This window comes from Oncorhynchus kisutch, linkage group LG16 (assembly GCF_002021735.2).
Source record: "Oncorhynchus kisutch isolate 150728-3 linkage group LG16, Okis_V2, whole genome shotgun sequence".
Taxonomy (NCBI): domain Eukaryota; kingdom Metazoa; phylum Chordata; class Actinopteri; order Salmoniformes; family Salmonidae; genus Oncorhynchus; species Oncorhynchus kisutch.
In genome coordinates this window covers 51,343,839-51,363,162 of record NC_034189.2, presented here as the reverse complement: position 1 = coordinate 51,363,162, position 19,324 = coordinate 51,343,839, and the positions used below count along the sequence as shown (strand labels likewise).

General features: G+C 42.5%; 2 protein-coding genes across 2 annotated transcripts; both read right to left on the bottom strand.

Annotated features, from left to right (window-relative positions):
- Positions 1–353: 353 nt before the first annotated feature.
- Positions 354–11,079, bottom strand: LOC109890324 (mucin-5AC-like). The gene is made up of 16 exons (XM_031792888.1): positions 10,871–11,079; positions 8,251–10,296; positions 6,651–6,755; positions 6,444–6,553; positions 5,821–5,964; positions 5,629–5,714; positions 5,382–5,515; positions 5,110–5,223; positions 4,438–4,607; positions 3,380–3,532; positions 3,111–3,223; positions 2,527–2,858; positions 2,219–2,300; positions 1,582–1,731; positions 1,124–1,283; positions 354–877 (listed from the first exon to the last, which is right to left on the bottom strand). The coding sequence occupies exons 1-16, from the start codon at positions 10,905–10,907 to the stop codon at positions 671–673; spliced, it is 4,143 nt and encodes a 1,380-aa protein (XP_031648748.1). The 5' UTR covers positions 10,908–11,079; the 3' UTR covers positions 354–670.
- Positions 11,080–18,890: 7,811 nt separating this feature from the next.
- On the bottom strand, positions 18,891–19,301 carry LOC109890325 (protein jagunal homolog 1-B-like). The gene has a single exon (XM_020482303.1). The coding sequence runs from the start codon at positions 19,299–19,301 to the stop codon at positions 18,891–18,893; it is 411 nt and encodes a 136-aa protein (XP_020337892.1).
- Positions 19,302–19,324: the final 23 nt, after the last annotated feature.

Here is a 19,324-nt window from a genome sequence, read left to right as displayed (position 1 = left end):
TGCACCACAGCACTTTTTGGAATATGCCTTCTTCCAGCTTGACCTGGTTGTGCATCCCAGACTCAGCCTGTCTTGGTTTACCGACCCAACAATGTCACCGTGTTGCAGCTGTTCCTCCGCCTCCCTGAGCGCTCCGCTGGTTGACCACTTGCGACCACTGACCTCAATCTCTGCCTGGTGAACCCGATCATCCTTGCTGTCCCGCAGCATCATAGGCTGATGTGCTTTTGTTGACTTATAGTCCTCTACCACAGATGTAACTGGCAGCTGCAGCTTGCAGTCTAAATCTATTTTCTGAGATATTGTGTAAAATAATGTTTTCTCTCGCTATGTCTACTGAAACAAACATCCGCTTAAAGAGAATAATCACAGATTTATTTAAAACAGTAACATTTTAGAAAAAACAAATATTCAGGATATACAGCATTTGTGTCAAAAAAATCATTGAGGGAGGCACAGTGATGCCGAAACGTTGGTAAATACCCATTAAATTGTTGAGATTATGTATGCAGTGTGTGACTTCCTTTATTTTGATAGTTCATTGGACAACACAACTTCTAAGGGAATTCACAGTGAATATACGTCGATACAAAATGTTGTGTATTATACTGTATATTATAGGACAATAGTGGAGGTATATGAGATATTTTACAACAGAGGTTGAACTCAGTTAGATGTCTGTGGAACAAGGTGAAAATGACAGATCAGTGTCCAGCTGTGTGTATGATTCTACGTTATCACTGTGCTCGCCTCGCCATAGACTGAACTTCCTAGTGTGAAGAGGGATCCCAACACTAGAGATAGATTTCAAAGTACTTGACATCTTTTTCTTGACAATTGATGTTCTTGCAGTGAACAGAATGAAAATCTGAAAGCCCTGTGGAGCAAAAGCAAAAACACAAAGACGTCATCAAGTATTTTCACGAACACACAAGGACAAACAAAAGGTATCATTTCCATAAAGACCAGCTCAATTTATTTATGTTTAGTAGGTGTCTAATTTTCATTCATGTCTGGATTCTGTGGTACAATAGTACACTAGTATTTCTAGTTGACATTTGAGTCATTCAGCAGACGTTCTTATCCAGAGTGACTTACAGTAGTGAGTGCATACATTTACTACCTGAGTGGTGGTGAGAACACAGAAGGAGATGTTGAGTATGGTGTACATGGTCTGGTTCTGTGTAATGAGCAACAGATAGCCCAGGATCCAGGAGAGACCGAGCACCACAGCCAGAGAAAAGCTACTGAGGAACTTCTTCTTCATCGATGTGTGTCTTGTACTGGGAAACATAACCAACATACTTAGATTGCTGTAATAGACTGCTGTAATGCTGTGGTATAAGAACAGTATGCTTCCATTGACTGAGTGGGTTAGAGCGTGGTGCTCATTAAATTGTATGATTTGATTACTAATGACTGAATTAATAATAATAAAATAATACATTTTATTTTTCACAAGCTTTACATTGAAAGACACAACAAAATGTACAAGCTTGTTAGTAGGCATTTAAATCCAAACTGATCTTTGTGACTACAACTTTCTACTTTGTGCCCCCCAAATGCCCCCATTAATATTACCTAGTTAAATGTGGGTTGGTCTTAACTGTAAAACAAAGCAACACCACCGTGTTGAAGATAAGCATGAACGCCACAGGTATCAGGAAACCCCAAAACATTGGCAGCTTGAAGTCAAAGTTCCCCTTTGGATCGAGGGCAGCAAGCCAGCAACTGAGAGGTCAAATTAATGAGTTAGAGAGTGGGACAGTGTGACAGACAAAACAGGACACCAGTGATTTGAATAACGTGGTTTAAAGTAAACATGGTGGGTGGCATAAATAAACGAGAAACCTTTCAACACAATGGATCATTCAAATAATAATAATGTTTGAACTTTTTATATTGTTATTGGCCTTATAAACATGCATATGAACATTGAGAGGGATAACATTTTACAGCCTGAGTTTTATAAAGCAATTGCACCGTTTTAATTTAAATTCAACCTATTATAAGATAACCACAGAAGAGGAAGTTGCAGTACAGCACAGCACTCACGTGTAGTAGAATAGTACAGTAAAGTATAGTATAGTACAGTATAGTACAATACAGTACAGAGAAGTAAGACAGTAGTAGTATAGTACAGTATAGTATAATACAGTATAGTACAATACAGTACAGAGAAGTAATACAGAATTAGTATAGTACAGTATTGACTCACAATTCCTCCTGCCTGTATCCCAGTGGATCATCCACTCTGTAACTAATTCCTAAGGTGAGAGACACCACAACTGCAGGCAGTCCTAAAGGAGAGAATGATGTCGTTATTGCCTGGCAGATTTGCATGCAGCCATATACATAGTATATACACTACACATACATTCTCTAAAGACATTACATCACTATACAAGTTGCTTTTAAGTTCTATTTCAGGCTTATTAGAGCCTGGAAATATCACCTAGCATTAGTTTTGGTTCAAGGAGCCTTCTGAAACTACTAAATACTTGATGTTTCTCCATGCTGTCCTACCCCATCCGATGGCCACGGTATAGGCTGTGAAGTATGATGGGCTGGTGGCCAGGCTGTTTCTGATCATCAGGAAGACATGTGTGGCGTACAGCGTGTTCCAGGTGAACGTCCCCAACAGGAAGTACTGCAGCAGGACTGCCACTGCAGTACAGGGCCCTCTGTCCCGCTCTGTGTGTGTGTCGGACGGGGGGAGAATGTTGTCCTCCTGTATTTCAGGTTTGCCCAGCTGTTTATGAGGGTTGTCCACTCCCAACATGAAGAGGAGGGTGAAGATCAGGAGACACATGCAGACGGTCACTAAGAGGACCGTTGGGTTGGTTTTGCGTGATTTCCTGGGGACAGGTGATAGACAACACTATGTTAGGGAAGTTATATGTGTAGCTATGGATGTGTTGGTTCATTAATAGTGGGTTTTATAATGGATTCATCTATCAAGTCCTGTTGGGTCAATGGGCTTCTTTACACCATTGAGAAGCACCCAATATTTTTTTATTGGTTCTAGATCCCTGTAGGATCTTACCTGGCCACGATCTGGAATGTTACTGTATATTTTTTATTGGTTCTAGATCCCTGTAGGATCTTACCTGGTCACCATCTGGAATGTTATTGTTAAACTCAACCCTATGATGGACATGGAACATCCCAATATGGTGATCCAGTTTAGCACTTCAGCGTATTTAAAATCCCTCCTGAAAGACTGTAGAAAGAACATTAAAAATTACATTTCAACACTAAGTTTCTGTCCCAGTCATATAGAAAGTCATTGCCTCATGTGTCTGGATCCTGCTAATGATGTAAAAGATATGTCAGAGTGTGGTCAGTAAAAGGGAGATGAAGGCAGCTAGCTACTCACCATCAGCACAGCAAAGTTAGTGGTGTGATTACAGAAACATTGCAGGCCGTCTGCTGAGTGGTTGACTTTGGAGCAGCCAAAGGTGCTCCAGTCTTTCAACGTGTAGTTCCATGACACGCAGGCAAAGTCATAGAGGGAGGTGTTGGGAACAGCCTGAGAAGTGAGAACAGACACAAACTCACTGTAAATCCTTCAGCAAAAGACGTGCACTCACAGTATTCCTTATTTAAATAAATACATAAAAAGTAAATGATATAACAGGTCATTAATAAGCAAATGTGGGAAAGAAGAAATTACAATGATCATAAATCATATTGTATACAATACAACATATACTTCCTTGTTCCTTATCTCCCTCACTAGCTTTAAGCACCAACTGTCAGAGCAGATCACAGATTACTGCACCTGTACATAGCCCACCTATAATTTAGCCCAAACAACTACCTCTTTCCCAACTGTATTTTATTTATTTATTTATTTTGCTCCTTTGCACCCCATAATTTTTATTTCTACTTTGCACATTCTTCCATTGCAAAACTACCATTCCAGTGTTTTACTTGCTATATTGTATTTACTTTGCCACCATGGCCTTTTTTGCCTTTACCTCCCTTCTCACCTCATTTGCTCACATTGTATATAGACTTGTTTATACTGTATTATTGACTGTATGTTTGTTTTACTCCATGTGTAACTCTGTGTCGTTGTATCTGTCGAACTGCTTTGCTTTATCTTGGCCAGGTCGCAATTGTAAATGAGAACTTGTTCTCAACTTGCCTACCTGGTTAAATAAAGGTAAATAAATAATAAATAAATAAATGGCGGATAAGCAACAATGGATAACTTAGATCAAGGGTAGGCAACCCTGGTCCATGTTTTTGATTTAAACGACCTGGAAGACCAGGTGTGTTGACTTTAGGCAATCACTGAACTGATCAATTAGCTTAGTTGGTCAGATGTAGTGCCTAGAAATACCTGCGGCACTCCAGGAACTGTGCTGCCTATCCCCTGACTTAGAATTTGGACCACTATGTGTTTCCTGATTCCAAGATAAATCTTACTGTGGGCTTGAAGAGCATCTCAACATGTAACCCAGACACTTGTCCCAGGTTAGCAGAGATGACCCTTCTGCTGGTTCCTGAAGAAGCTCTGAAAGCCCTGGACCTGAAGAACCGGTCGTTTTGGTAGAGCACAAAACCAATGGAGTGGTTTGTGTTTTTACTACGTAAAACTGAGTGGAGAGAGAGAGACATCATTAAAACACTACATAGGCACAATGACATTTGAAATTGATATATTCCTTTGAAACCTTTGTGAGTGTGTAAACATCTGCTTCTAATGCCCATAAAACCCTTTGAATTGATGAGAGAGAGAGAGAGAGAGAGAGAGAGAGCGAGAGAGAGCAAAAGAAAGAGAGAGCAAAAGAAAGAGAGAGCAAAAGAAAGAGAGAGATTGTTGTTCATGTCAGGACTTCATATACATGAGTAGCATGACCTTGCCTTGTAGGCTTATTATGGAAATGACTTCTCAATAGTTTATTGACCAGCCAAATGACTTCTCAATAGTTTATTTATCCATGTCATGTGACTGAACTTTACTGGACAATCAATATTTTTGTCACTGCTGACATGATTTCTGAGACCACAAAGAGCAGTTAAGCTCTCTGTGATATCGGTACAAGGAAAATTAAGCTTGAGTTTATACATTATGTTTGTATACCAACATTGGCTCACCTGGTGTGAATTTGATAACAATCTGGACATCGGTAGAACCTCCTTTGTCAACTATCAGTTCAGAGGTATTGGTGTTGAGATGAATTCTGTTGGCCACAAAATTACCAGATCTTCCTGGAGAAGGAGATAAATATGAGATACAATCCATACCAAACCTTACTGACCAGCAGAGGAAACATTTTAAAAATGAGACGATTTACCCAGTCTGTCAACACAGATATAAACTTTCACTTTAAATGCCAGTATGTAGGTTCACTAGCAGTCCCACCCACCAGTCAGAGCAGTAAACTGGATCCCTACTGAGTCACTTGGTACTTGGACAGACTGGACTGCCAGGTTGGGCTGAACCACCAAGGACACATTATTGTGATGGTCCAGGGAAAACTTCTCCAGGGTCTCTGTGAGGCTGGGAGAGAAACACAGAAAAACATTAGTTTACATGCACCCATACAGACACGCACAGAAACTCAAATATATGCAGAAATACACACACACACACACACACACACACTCCTGTACTTTTGGACAGCGTCTCTCTCCTGTGTACTCTCCTCACTGGCATTGAGCAGCTGACTGATGGTGGTTACAGCTGCCACTGCGATGTCCTGCAACATGATCAAAACCAGGGTGTTCAAATCACTGCAGTAACAACCCCACGTTTCTCTCCAGAACATGTCATAGTTCACAACCTGATTTCAAAACATGTTATACCTCTGTGATATTTGCAGACTGAAGCAGTGTGTTAGCTATCTGAGCTGCTGTGATGATGTTGTCAGCTGACAGCTGCTCTGGTTGGGAGGTCAGGATCTGAGTACTGAAGGCTAACTGTAGTAAATCACCTGAACTGCTGGAGATCTGAGCAGGGAGAGTCAAGGGTTTTTATTCATTTGATTTTTAAAATTGTTTTTCAACAAAATATTGTATAAGTGACAGCAACATGCTGAACTGTGAGTACATTTGGATAATATAGTTGCCAGTACTAACTATGTGGCTCAGTTAGTAGAGCATGGCCCTTGCAATACCAGGGTTGTGGGTTCAATTCCCACAGGGGACCAGTATGAAAATGTATGCACTCATTACTGTAAGTTGCTTTGGATAAAAACATCTTCTAATTGTAAAAATAAAATGTGATATCAAACACAAAAAATATAAAATAATGTTCCTCATCACCTGTTAAGCAGAATAAAGGAACAGAATACATGATCTGAAGGTAAAAGCCAGTTGTTACTGATCTAAGATCCACTCCTCATAATGATGACTGTAACTGGAATGAAGAATGCTAAATCAAGACTGGTTATAAATCAGGATAATAAAAAATATGCATAATGACTTACATTTCCTAGAATGTCACTGAGGGTTAGTTCACACTGCAGTTTATGAGGAGGACCAAACATTGGAGATCCAGTGTCATTCAAACATCTTGCTGAGGCTTCTGGTAAACCGGCTGGAGGAACCAAGACAAAAAGAAACTCAAGGCTTTGTGTTACCTAATACAACATTAATTAAGACTGTGGCATTTTAGGTGAATAAAAGTAACATACCACTGGTTGTCTTCTCATCACATAACTCTTCTGAATAAGCAGACCAGCCAACCACTGTTCTTGGGAAGGAGAATCCATCCTTGATGGCTGAATTGCAGAAATTCCCTATTGAAGTAAAATGCGTTTCAACATGGAATGCAAACATGAAATTTACATTCTGAATGTGAGTTCCAGGGTTAGGAATGTTTTATATTTTTTATTTAACCTTTATTAAACTATTCGGTTTCGGTTACTAGATCAATGCTATAACCACTAGGCTACCTGCCGTGAGATCCAGGGTTATGTATAGTAGTGTAGTGATGTTTACTCTGAATGTGAGATCCAGGGTTACGTATAGTAGTGTAGTGATGTTTACTCTGAATGTGAGATCCAGGGTTACGTATAGTAGTGTAGTGATCTTTACTCTGAATGTGAGATCCAGGTTTAGGTATGGTAATGTAGTGGTGTGTACTGTGAATGGTAGTAGTGTAGTATTGTGGAGGAGTCTGAATGGTAGATCCAGGGTTAGGTATAGTAGTGTAGTATTGTGGAGGAGTCTGAATGGTAGAGCCAGGGTTAGGTATAGTAGTGTAGTATTGTGGAGGAGTCTGAATGGTAGATCCAGGGTTAGGTATAGTAGTGTAGTATTGTGGAGGAGTCTGAATGGTAGATCCAGGGTTAGGTATAGTAGTGTAGTATTGTGGAGGAGTCTGAATGGTAGATCCAGGGTTAGGTATAGTAGTGTAGTATTGTGGAGGAGTCTGAATGGTAGATCCAGGGTTAGGTATAGTAGTGTAGTATTGTGGAGGAGTCTGAATGGTAGATCCAGGGTTAGGTATAGTAGTGTAGTATTGTGGAGGAGTCTGAATGGTAGATCCAGGGTTAGGTATAGTAGTGTAGCATTGTGGAGGAGTCTGAATGGTAGATCCAGGGTTAGGTATAGTAGTGTAGTATTGTGGAGGAGTCTGAATGGTAGATCCAGGGTAGTAGTGTAGTATTGTGGAGTGGAGTCTGAATGGTAGATCCAGGGTTAGGTATAGTAGTGTAGTATTGTGGAGGAGTCTGAATGGTAGATCCAGGGTTAGGTATAGTAGTGTAGTATTGTGGAGGAGTCTGAATGGTTGATCCAGGGTTAGGTATAGTAGTGTAGTATTGTGGAGGAGTCTGAATGGTAGATCCAGGGTTAGGTATAGTAGTGTAGCATTGTGGAGGAGTCTGAATGGTAGATCCAGGGTTAGGTATAGTAGTGTAGTATTGTGGAGGAGTCTGAATGGTAGATCCAGGGTAGTAGTGTAGTATTGTGGAGTGGAGTCTGAATGGTAGATCCAGGGTTAGGTATAGAAGTGTAGTATTATGGAGTGGAGTCTGAATGGTAGAGCCAGGGTTAGGTATAGTAGTGTGGTATTGTGGAGTGGAGTCTGAATGGTAGACCCAGGGTTAGGTATAGTAGTGTAGTATTATGGAGTGGAGTCTGAATGGTAGATCCAGGGTTAGGTATAGTAGTGTAGTATTGTGGAGGAGTCTGAATGGTAGATCCAGGGTTAGGTATAGTAATGTAGTATTGTGGAGGAGTCTGAATGGTAGATCCAGGGTTAGGTATAGTGTAAGTGTGTGGATGTACCCTCTGAACAGGTGTCTCCGGTCCACTCATCAGGACAGATACAGACTCCACTCTGCAGCTCACCACCGTTGATACAGACCAGGGGAGGGATTGTGGTGGGAGAGTGGGTGGTGGAGGTGGTGGGAAAGGTGATGGTAGAGGTGGTGGGGAGAGTGGTACTGGTTCCACCCACTGTTGTGCTTTGAAGGGAAGGATGTGCAATAGTTGGATTGCCGAAAGTTGGAAAGTCGATAGTTGAATGGTTGGCAGTTGGAAATTCCGTAGTTGGAGTTTCGGTTGCTGGAGTGTCGATTGCTGGAGTGTCAGTTGCTGGGGTATCGGTTGCTGGGCTGTCGGTTGCTGGAGTGTCGGTAGTTGGAAGGTGGGTAGATGGAAGGTCGGTAGTTGGTGTGCCGGTAGTTGGCGTATCAGTAGTTGGCATGTCGGTAGTTATAAAGTTAGTAGACAGAGAGTCAGTAGTTGGAAAGTCGATAGTTGGAAAGTCGTTTGATGGAAAGTCTGTTACTGGAGTGTCTATATTTGGAAAGTCGATAGTTGGAAAGTCGATAGTTGGAAAGTCGGTAGTTGGAAAGTCAGTTGCTGGAGTGTCAGATGATGGACTGTTGTTTGCTTGAGAATCAATTGCTGGAATGTCAGTTACTGGACTGTCTGTAGTTGGACTGTTGGTAGTTGGAGTGTCGGTGGTTGGAGTGTCGGTTGCTGGGGTATCTGTTGCTAGGCTGTCGGTAGTTGGAGTGTCGGTAGTTGGAAGGTGGGTAGATGGAAAGTCGGTAGTTGGCATGCCGGTAGTTGGTGTGTCGGTAGTTATAAAGTTGGTAGATGGTGAGTCAATAGTTGGAAAGTCAGTAGTTGGAAAGTCGATATTTGGAAAGTCGGTAGTTGGAAAGTCGGTAGCTGGCGTGTCGGTAGTTGGAAAGTCAGTAGTTGGAAAGTTGGTTGTCGGAGTGTCGGTTGCTGGATTATTGGTTGCTGGATTGTTGTTTGCATGAGTATCGGTTGCTGGACTGTCGGTAGTTGGTGTGTCAGTAGTTGACGTGTCGGTAGTTAGAAAGTTGGTAGATGGAGAGTCGGTAGTTGGAAAGTCAATTGTTGGAAAGTCGGTAGTTGGAAAGTCGATTACTGGAGTGTAGGATGCTGGATTGTTGTTTGCTTGAATATCGGTTACAGGAATGTCAGTTGTTGGAGTGTCGGTTGTTGGAGTGACGGCAGTTGGAAAATCGGTAGTTGGAAGGTGGGTAGATAGAAAGTCGTTAGTTGGCGTGTCGGTAGTTGGAAAGTCAGTTACTAGAGTGTCTATATTTGGAAAGTCAGTAGTTGGAGAGTTGGTAGTTGGAAAGTTGTTTGTTGGAGTGTCAGCTGTTGGTGTGCCGGTAGTTGGAAAGTTGGTTACTGGAGTGTCTATATTTAGAAAATCAGTAGTTAGAAAGTCGGTAGTTGGAAAGTCGGTAGTTGGAGTGTCGGTAATTGGAGTGTCGGCTGTTGGTGTGCCGGTAGTTGGAAAGTCGGTTCCAGGAGTGTTTATATTTGGAAAGTCGGTAGTTGGAGTGTCGGTTGCTGGATTGTCAGATGCTGGATTGTTGTTTGTTTGAGTATTTGTTGCTGGACTGTCGGTTGTTGGGGTGTCGGTAGTTGGGGTGTCGGTTGCTGGATTGTCGGCATTTGGAGTGTTGGTAATTGGAGTGTCGGGAGTTGGAAAGTCTGTAGTTGGAAAGTCGGTAGTTGGCAAGTCGGTAGTTGGAAAGTGGGTAGTTGGAAAGTGGGCAGTTGGAAAGTGGGCAGTTGGAAAGTGGGCAGTTGGAGAACCGCTAGTTGGCATGTCGGTAGTTAGAAAGTCAGAAGTTGGAAAGTTGGTAATTGGAGTGTCTGTAACTGGAAAGTTGTTTGTTGGAAAGTCGCTAGTTGGAGGGTATGTTGTTGGAGTGTCAGCAGTTGGTGTGTCAGTAGTTGGAGGGTCAGGGGTTAAAGGGTCATCAGTAGTTGGGATAGTTATGTCAATGGTGGTTGGAATGGCAGAGGATGTGGTGAGATCCCCCTGTGGAAAAGAGACTTTAAAAAAGATAATTAATTCAGTAAACCACATAAACAAGGATACATAGTGTCAGTTCCTATATTGATAGGAGATGATCCATGCTGTTCCAGTTTCATTGTGTCTGCATAAGTGTAGAAATGTTTTCTACTGTAATTTATGAGAAAAAAAATCTTTAACCCTGTTGACATTTGATAGCAAAGGCTAATCTGTTATCAACTGTATCTGAGAACTGACAGTAGTCTATTTACAGTCTGTAAACAGCAGATTAACAATACATCTAAAAAGTGTTTGGATAAAAATAAAGTCTGAAACAATGTCTTCATTGATGCTATTGTATCCTTCGGGGCAAACAGACAAAATATCAATCAATCATTGACTATAAACCAAACGTTAAAATGTATAAAAACACACGGTAAGGTCATATATTGATAATAATCAATTAATAAGTTAAATGCATCATATATTTTTGAGCATCTGGAGAGTGACAGCAATTTTCTTACACAAAGCTCAATCATACAACAAACTTAACAGCATCATGCATCTGAACATCTTAAACCACCCTGAATGGATCAAATATATAGCAAGTCTTACCTGTAGCAAAGACAACCATAATCCATAGCTCCTTCATCTCTGCTGTTTCCAGTCATCCAGTGTCAGCAGACTGCACATTACTAGACCGTCTGTGGGTCTTATGCTGCGCTCCACCTATTACAGAGTCCACATTGACGTACAGGTACCAGTTAATGATTTAGTGTTGAATTTAAGGGGAAAGTACTGTACATTGGCTCCAACACAACCAACGTTGTCAACAGGATCAGTAAAGACAAAGAAGAAAATGATTTGAAAATAGATCATTTATGACAGGATGAATAAATTAGATACACATGGATGGATACTGTGAGGACCAGTCAACCAATAGCATTACCCTTCTCTATGCAAAACATTATTGGTTGCACCTGGGAAGGTACAGCACATGTTTTGGTAAACAGAAAGAAAACAAATTCCACTAGAGCAGGTGTAATTAGATCTCCTGATTCGAGGGTTAGAATAAAAAAAAGTGATAACTGTCTTGGAGGTCTGGATTAGAATGAGGCCACTAGAAGGTGTACTTCTCTAGAACATGGGTTCGAAGCTGAAGTACATGTAACACAAAACTCAAGTTTGGAAGTTGTTCCTTAAGTAACCATGGTAATAAGACAGATGAACCCAACTGCAGAGATGACAAATGATGCCTTCTGTGATTAATTCATGTAATTAATGAAATAATAGACAATAAATTAAAAGCTGCTGCATAGCCATGTGTTATTTAGCAATATACATCTCATTTAGAAACAATTGAACTGTTGAGCACTGTCAACATAAACATGTGCATTGGCACAAAAACACAACGATATGGCCTCAATCTGACCACTGCTCTTGTCTTCTCTGAACCATTTCCCTGTTCCTTTACAGTTCTGGATGGCTCCTCTCATTAAGGCCACATCATGCCCTGACCTAATCATGGGTATGTCCCAATAATATCGCCTTCTTCCTGAAGTGTACACTCGTTCACTACTTCACCCACAAATCTAAAAACATTGGATTTGCAGAGGCATTGTCCAACGCAGGGATGGGCAGTCCACAGATACATTTCCAAAAATGAAAAAAAATGAGGAGCTCAACTCTCTGTTGAGAGTTAGAATAGTAGAATACACAAGGTGTAATTTCAATGTTTGGTTGTGCATCAGCAGTTTCTCTCATGTAATGTCAGTCACTGACAGTCACTCCATTAGCGCATGTCAGCTAACATTGTTTTAGATTGGTTAGATAGTCTAGACAGCATTCCAAACATGTAGTACGTGTTTCGTACCGCACCATTGTAACATGTAAAAATTCTGGAAATTAGCTGGAAAACTGCTAATTTCTCTCCGGCCCTTTGAAAAATGTTTAGAATTGCAGCAAACTTGCTTTAAAAGTCCCAAATTTTCTCTACTCCCTATGACAAAATGTGTAGAACATCAGGGGCCCCAAATTCCACTAAGGGCCCCCAAAAGTACACCCAAGATAGCATAGCAGTCAGACGTCCTTTGTCATCGTCTTGTCGTGTCCCGTGTATATATACAGTGCCTTGCGAAAGTATTCGGCCCCCTTGAACTTTGCGACCTTTTGCCACATTTCAGGCTTCAAACATAAAGATATAAAACTGTATTTTTTTGTGAAGAATCAACAACAAGTGGGACACAATCATGAAGTGGAACAACATTTATTGGATATTTCAAACTTTTTTAACAAATCAAAAACTGAAAAATTGGGCGTGCAAAATTATTCAGCCCCCTTAAGTTAATACTTTGTATTGCCACCTTTTGCTGTGATTACAGCTGTAAGTCGCGTGGGGTATGTCTTTTTCCCATTCCTCCTTGCAAAACAGCTCGAGCTCAGTGAGGTTGGATGGAGAGCATTTGTGAACAGCAGTTTTCAGTTCTTTCCACAGATTCTCAATTGGATTCAGGTCTGGACTTTGACTTGGCCATTCTAACACCTGGATATGTTTATTTTTGAACCATTCCATTGTAGATTTTGCTTTATGTTTTGGATCATTGTCTTGTTGGAAGACAACTCTCGGTCCCAGTCTCAGGTCTTTTGCAGACTCCATCAGGTTTTCTTCCAGAATGGTCCTGTATTTGGCTCCATCCATCTTCCCATCAATTTTAACCATCTTCCCTGTCCCTGCTGAAGAAAAGCAGGCCCAAACCATGATGCTGCCACCACCATGTTTGACAGTGGTTTCATTTTGGTTTCATCTGACCAGAGCACCTTCTTCCACATGTTTGGTGTGTCTCCCAGGTGGCTTGTGGCAAACTTTAAACAACACTTTTTATGGATATCTTTAAGAAATGGCTTTCTTCTTGTCACTCTTCCATAAAGGCCAGATTTGTGCAATATACAACTGATTGTTGTCCTATGGACAGAGTCTCCCACCTCGGCTGTAGATCTCTGCAGTTCATCCAGAGTGATCATGGGCCTCTTGGCTGCATCTCTGATCAGTCTTCTCCTTGTATAAGCTGAAAGTTTAGAGGGATGGCCAGGTCTTGGTAGATTTGCAGTGGTCTGATACTCCTTCCATTTCAATATTATCGCTTGCACAGTGCTCCTTGGGATGTTTAAAGCTTGGGAAATCTTTTTGTATCCAAATCCGGCTTTAAACTTCTTTACAACAGTATCTCGGACCTGCCTGGTGTGTTCCTTGTTCTTCATGATGCTCTCTGCGCTTTTAACGGACCTCTGAGACTATCACAGTGCAGGTGCATTTATACGGAGACTTGATTACACACAGGTGGATTGTATTTATCATCATTAGTCATTTAGGTCAACATTGGATCATTCAGAGATCCTTACTGAACTTCTGGAGAGAGTTTGCTGCACTGAAAGTAAAGGGGCTGAATAATTTTGCACACCCAATTTTTCAGTTTTTGATTTGTTAAAAAAGTTTGAAATATCCAATAAATGTCGTTCCACTTCATGATTGTGTCCCACTTGTTGTTGATTCTTTACAAAAAAATACAGTTTTCTTTCTTTATGTTTGAAGCCTGAAATGTGGCAAAAGGTCGCAAAGTTCAAGGGGGCCGAATACTTTCGCAAGGCACTGTATATATTTACACCTTTCTTCGCATATCTTTTATATATTTTCTTTTCCAAAAACTCAACTTCAAAACACTCTCCTGCAACCCGCCTCACCAATTTAAAAAAGTATTATTTACCTAAAATCTGAAATCCACAATAGAAGCTAACCAGAAGCTAGCCAGTTAACTGGGTAACGTTAGTATTCAGTTAACCACGGTTTGTGGTCATCAGCTATCCTTTAGCTCGAAAATCTATCGCCAGTTTTGTACAACGCGACTCAGACCAGAACATACCGGACCTATTTTTCTCTCCATATCCCCGGATTTCAACCGCAAGCTCTGGACATTTACACCTGGATCTCGCAGCAAGCTAGCTTCTATCCGTGTGACTATTGGCTTATGTCGATCCCTGAACAAACATAAATTATTCCAGAGCTAGCCAGCTGAAGAGTTCCATCAGCCACTCCTGGGCTACAATCACCTACCCGGACCCCGTTTTACAGCCGATGCGGAGCCCCACCGGGCTTTCACGACTGGACTACCGACGTTATCTGCCCGAGGGAGTTATCCAACTGGCCCCTCCTTCGCGACGTTACCTGAACGCCCATCTGTGGCCCACTAATCGTTAGCTGTCTTATTGGCTGCTATCTGAATAGGTCTATAGGACAAATTTCACTATAACTATATCTATTTTGCCAATTGGATTGATCCCCTCTACCACACGGAACCCGACTAATCTACCGACGGAAACGCATGAGGTGTCTAAAAACAGACCTCCATCCTATGCCAGCTTGCTACGCATGGCACGGCTAGCTGTCTGAATCGCCGTGACCCCAACCAACCTCACTACTCACTGGACCCTTATGATCACTCGACTAAGCATGCCTCTCTCGTTCTGGTTAGTGTTTATTGGCTTATTTCACTGTAGAGCCACTAGCCCTGCTCACTATACCTTATCCAACCTTTCAGTTCCACCACCCACACATGCGATGACATCACCTGGTTTCAATGATGTTTCTAGAGACAATATCTCTCTCATCATCACTCAATACCTAGGTTTACCTCCACTGTATTCACATCCTACCATACCTATGTCTGTACATTATACCTTGAAGCTATTTTATCGCCCCCAGAAACCTCCTTTTACTCTCTGTCCCAGACGTTCTAGACGACCAATTCTCATAGCTTTTAGCCGTACCCTTATCCTACTCCTCCTCTGTTCCTCTGGAGAAGACCACCAAAAATTCTGAAATCTTCATCCATAACTACAATATTTTCAGACAAGATAGAATGGCCAAAGGGGGCGGTGTTGCAATCTACTGCAAAGATAGCCCGCAGAGTTCTGTCCTACAATCCAGGTCTGTACCCAAACAATTTGAACACCTCTCTAAAAACAAGTCTCTCACCATTGCCGCCTGCTATAGACCAGCCTCTGCCCCCAGGCTGTGCTCTGGACACCATATGTGAACTTAATGCCCCCATCTATCTTCAGAGCTCGTGCTGCAAGGCGACCTAAACTGTCTCACACAAATGATCAATGAACCTACCAGGTACCACCCCAAAGACGTAAACACGGGCACCCTCATAGATATCATCCAAACCAACTTGCCGTCTTAATACACCTCTGCTGTTTTCAACCAAGATCTCAGCGATAACTGCCTCATTGCCTGCATCCGTAATGGGTCAGCGGTCAAACGACCTCCGCTCATCACTGTCAAACGCTCCCTGAAACACTTCAACGAGCAGGCCTTTCTAATCGACCTGGCCGGGGTATCCTGGAAGGATATTGATCTCATCCCATCATTAGAGGATGCCTGGTTATTTTTTTTAAATGCCTTCCTCACCATCTTAAATAAGCATGCCCCATTCAATAAATTTCTCCAGACCTGACTGCCCTTAAACAACACAAAAACATCCTATGGCGTTCTGCATTCGCATCAAACAGCCCCCATGATATACAACTTTTCAGGGAAGCTAGAAACCAATATGCACAGGCATTTAGAAAAGCCAAGGATAGCTTTTTCAAGCAGAAATTTGCTTCCTGCAACACAAACTCAAAAATGTTCTGGGACACTGTAAAGTCCATGGAGAATAAGAACACCTCCTCCCAGCTGCCCACTGCACAGAAGATAGGAAACACTGTCACCACTGATAAATCCACTATAATTGAGAATTTCAATATGCATTTTCTACAGCTGGCCATGCTTTCCACCTGACTACCCCTACTCCGGTCAACAGCACTGCACCCCCCACAGCAACTCGCCCAAGCCTTCCCCATTTCTCCTTCTCCCAAATCCAGTCAGCTGATGTTCTGAAAGAGCTGCAAAATCTGGACCCCTACAAATCAGCTGGGCTAGACAATCTGGACCCTTTCTGCCGAAATTGTTACCTGCCTGTGCATCCTCTCTTTTGTGTCGTCTGAGATTCCCAAAGATTGGAAACCAGCTGCGGTCATCCCCATCTTCAAAGGGGGACACACTCTTGACCCAAACTGCAACAGACCTATATCTATCCTAACCTGCCTTTCTAAGGTCTTCGAAAGCCAAGTCAACAAACAGATTACCGACCATTTCGAATCCCACCATAACTTCTCCGCTATGCAATCTGGTTTCAGAGCTGGTCATGGGTGCACCTCAGCCACGCTCAAGGTCCTAAACGATATCTTAACCGCCATTGATAAGAAACAATACTGTGCAGGCGTATTCATTGACCTGGCCAAGTCTTTCGACTCTGTCAATCACCATATCCTCATCGGAAGACTCGACAGCCTTGGTTTCTCAAATGATTGCCTCGCCTGGTTCACCAACTACTTCTCTGATAGAGTTCAGTGTGTCAAATCGGAGGGTTTCTTGTCCGGGCCTCTGGCAGTCTCTATGGGGGTGCCACAGGGTTCAATTCTTGGACCGACTCTCTTCTCTGTATACATCAATGATGTCGCTCTTGCTGCTGGGGAGTCTCTGAACCACCTCTACGCAGACGATACCATTCTGTATACTTCTGGCCCTTCTTTGGACACTGTTAACAACCCTCCAGGCGAGCTTCAATGCCATACAACTCTCCTTCCGTGGCCTCCTTAAATACAAGTAAAACTAAATGCATGCTCTTCAACCGATCGCTGCCTGCACATGCCCGCCTGTCCAACATCAATACTCTGGACGGTTCTGACTTAGAATATGTGGACAACTATGAATACTTAGGTGTCTGGTTAGACTGTAAACTCTCCTTCCAGACTCAAATCAAACATCTCCAATTCAAAGTTAAATCTAGAATTGGCTTCCTATTTCGCAACAAAGCATCCTTCACTCATGCTGCCAAACATACCCTTGTAAAACTGACCATCATACCAATCCTCGACTTCGGCGATGTCATTTACAAAATAGCCTCCAATACCCTTCTCAATAAATTGGATGCAGTCTATCAGAGTGCCATCCGTTTTGTCACCAAAGCCCCATATACTACCCACGCTCTCGTTGGCTGGCCCTCGCTTCATACTCGTCACCAAACCCACTGGCTCCAGGTCATCTACAAGACCCTGCTAGTAAAGTCCCCCCTTATCTCAGCTCGCTGGTCACCATAGCAGCACCCACCTGTAGCACAAGCTCCAGCAGAACCAATTCTTCCTTTGGCCGCCTCTCCTTCCAGTTCTCTACTGCCAATGACTGGAACGAATTTCAAAAATCTCTGAAACTGGAAACACTTATCTCCCTCACTAGCTTAAAGCACCAGCTGTCAGAGCAGCTCACAGATTACTGCACCTGTACATAGTCCATTTATAATTTAGCCCAAACAACTACTTCTCCCCCTACTGTATTTATTTATTTTGCTATTTGCACCCCATTATTTCTCTCTACTTTACACATTCTTCCACTGCAAATCAACCATTCCAGTGTTTTACTTGCTATATTGTATTTACTTCGCCACCATGGCCTTTTTTGCCTTTATCTCACCTCACTTGCTCACATTGTATATAGACTTATTTTTCTACTGTATTATTGACTGTATGTTTGTTTTACCCCATGTGTAACTCTGTGTTGTTGTATGTGTTGAACTGCTTTGCTTTATCTTGGCTAGGTCGCAATTGTAAATGAGAACTTGTTCTCAACTTGCCTACCTGGTGAAATAATGGTGAAATATATTTTATTTTAAAGGCTAGGGCCGGCTCTGACTGAGTGTGTGGGTATGGATGTGGTTACGTAGACCTGCGAAGCACTGCAGCCCCCTCATGATGAGTTCAGACGTTTTCTGGTCCCCACCCCCATCAAAGTTGCCTGTCCCTGGTCTAGTGGGAGTTTCTGCCATATTAATTATTCCAGTAATTTCCTTTCAAATCAGTGAAGGGAAGTGAACAACTGCCAACTTGTGGAGGAAGGAGAGATAATTGGAACATATGGCTAAGACTAGAGGTACAGTAACTAGCATACTATCCGTTGGGGGACAGATTATGGCAGCCAACTCCATAGATCAGGATGAGATATGAAGAGGATGGGTTTCTAAAGGCAGCAGGACATATTATGGCAGCCAGCTCCATAGATTAGGATGAGATATGAAGAGGATGGGTTTCTAAAGGCAGCAGGACATATTATGGCAGCCAGCTCCATAGATCAGGATGAGATATAAGAGGATGGGTCTCTAAAGGCAGCAGGACAGATTATGGCAGCCAGCTCCATAGATCAGGATGAGATATAAGAGGATGGGTTTCTAAAGGCAGCAGAACAGGTCAACATTAAACCCTGAAGTCTCAGACAACTCAAGTCTTAATCTGTCCACAGGCTCCAGAGCCAGGAGATGAGATAATGGAGGTGAGGGTTTACTAGGAAGACGACAGGACAGCCTCCTGAGTGGTATAAAGGATTTCAATTAGTCCTACAACTATCAATTAGGAATGGCGAGGGGGATGTAAAATTAAAATATAGATGGAAGATAGTCCTAGAAGTAGTGTCATAGAAGTAGTGGCAGACAGTGGCAGGCAGCAAAAGTTGTTCTTTGTCAGTTGTTTAAATTATGAAGTCCTCTTATGTCCTCATTTCTTCTTCTTGTGTGGAGGTGAACCAGGCGTCCAACAGCTTCTTGTTGTAGATCTGCCAGCCGTGCACCTGCACCACCATCACCAGGTACATGACGGACACGGAAGAGAAGCCAAAGATGAAGCGGTAGGCCTTGCCGTGGCGGTACAGCTGCTGGGCCACCGGAAACATCTCCATACCCCCGTAGATGAGCGACGCTATGCAGAAGAGACCAGCACTGATCATGGAGATCACCAGGTAGCTGATGTTGTTTTTGGGCAGGGCCATGAAGCTGAAGAGGGAGGGGATGATACTGAGCAGGTAGGGGTACTCCCACTGGTAGGGAGCAGCCACCACGCTGTGGGACACCAGGTTCAGCTGGTTCACCATCACCTGGGCAGCTAAGAGGAGACAGGTCATTTGCACATTAAAAAGGGCTGATG

Excerpts from the sequence above, each read along its gene's own strand:
- LOC109890324 (XM_031792888.1), bottom strand. The coding sequence starts at position 10,907 with ATGAAGGAGCTATGGATTATGGTTGTCTTTGCTACAG. Across the intron at positions 4,608-5,109 it reads TGTTATCAAATTCACACCAG|TTTTACGTAGTAAAAACACA; the intron begins GTGAGCCAATGT and ends CTCTCCACTCAG. Across the intron at positions 3,533-4,437 it reads AGATGCTCTTCAAGCCCACA|GCTGTTCCCAACACCTCCCT; the intron begins GTAAGATTTATC and ends CTCACTTCTCAG.
- LOC109890325 (XM_020482303.1), bottom strand. The coding sequence starts at position 19,301 with ATGACCTGTCTCCTCTTAGCTGCCCAGGTGATGGTGAACCAGCTGAAC.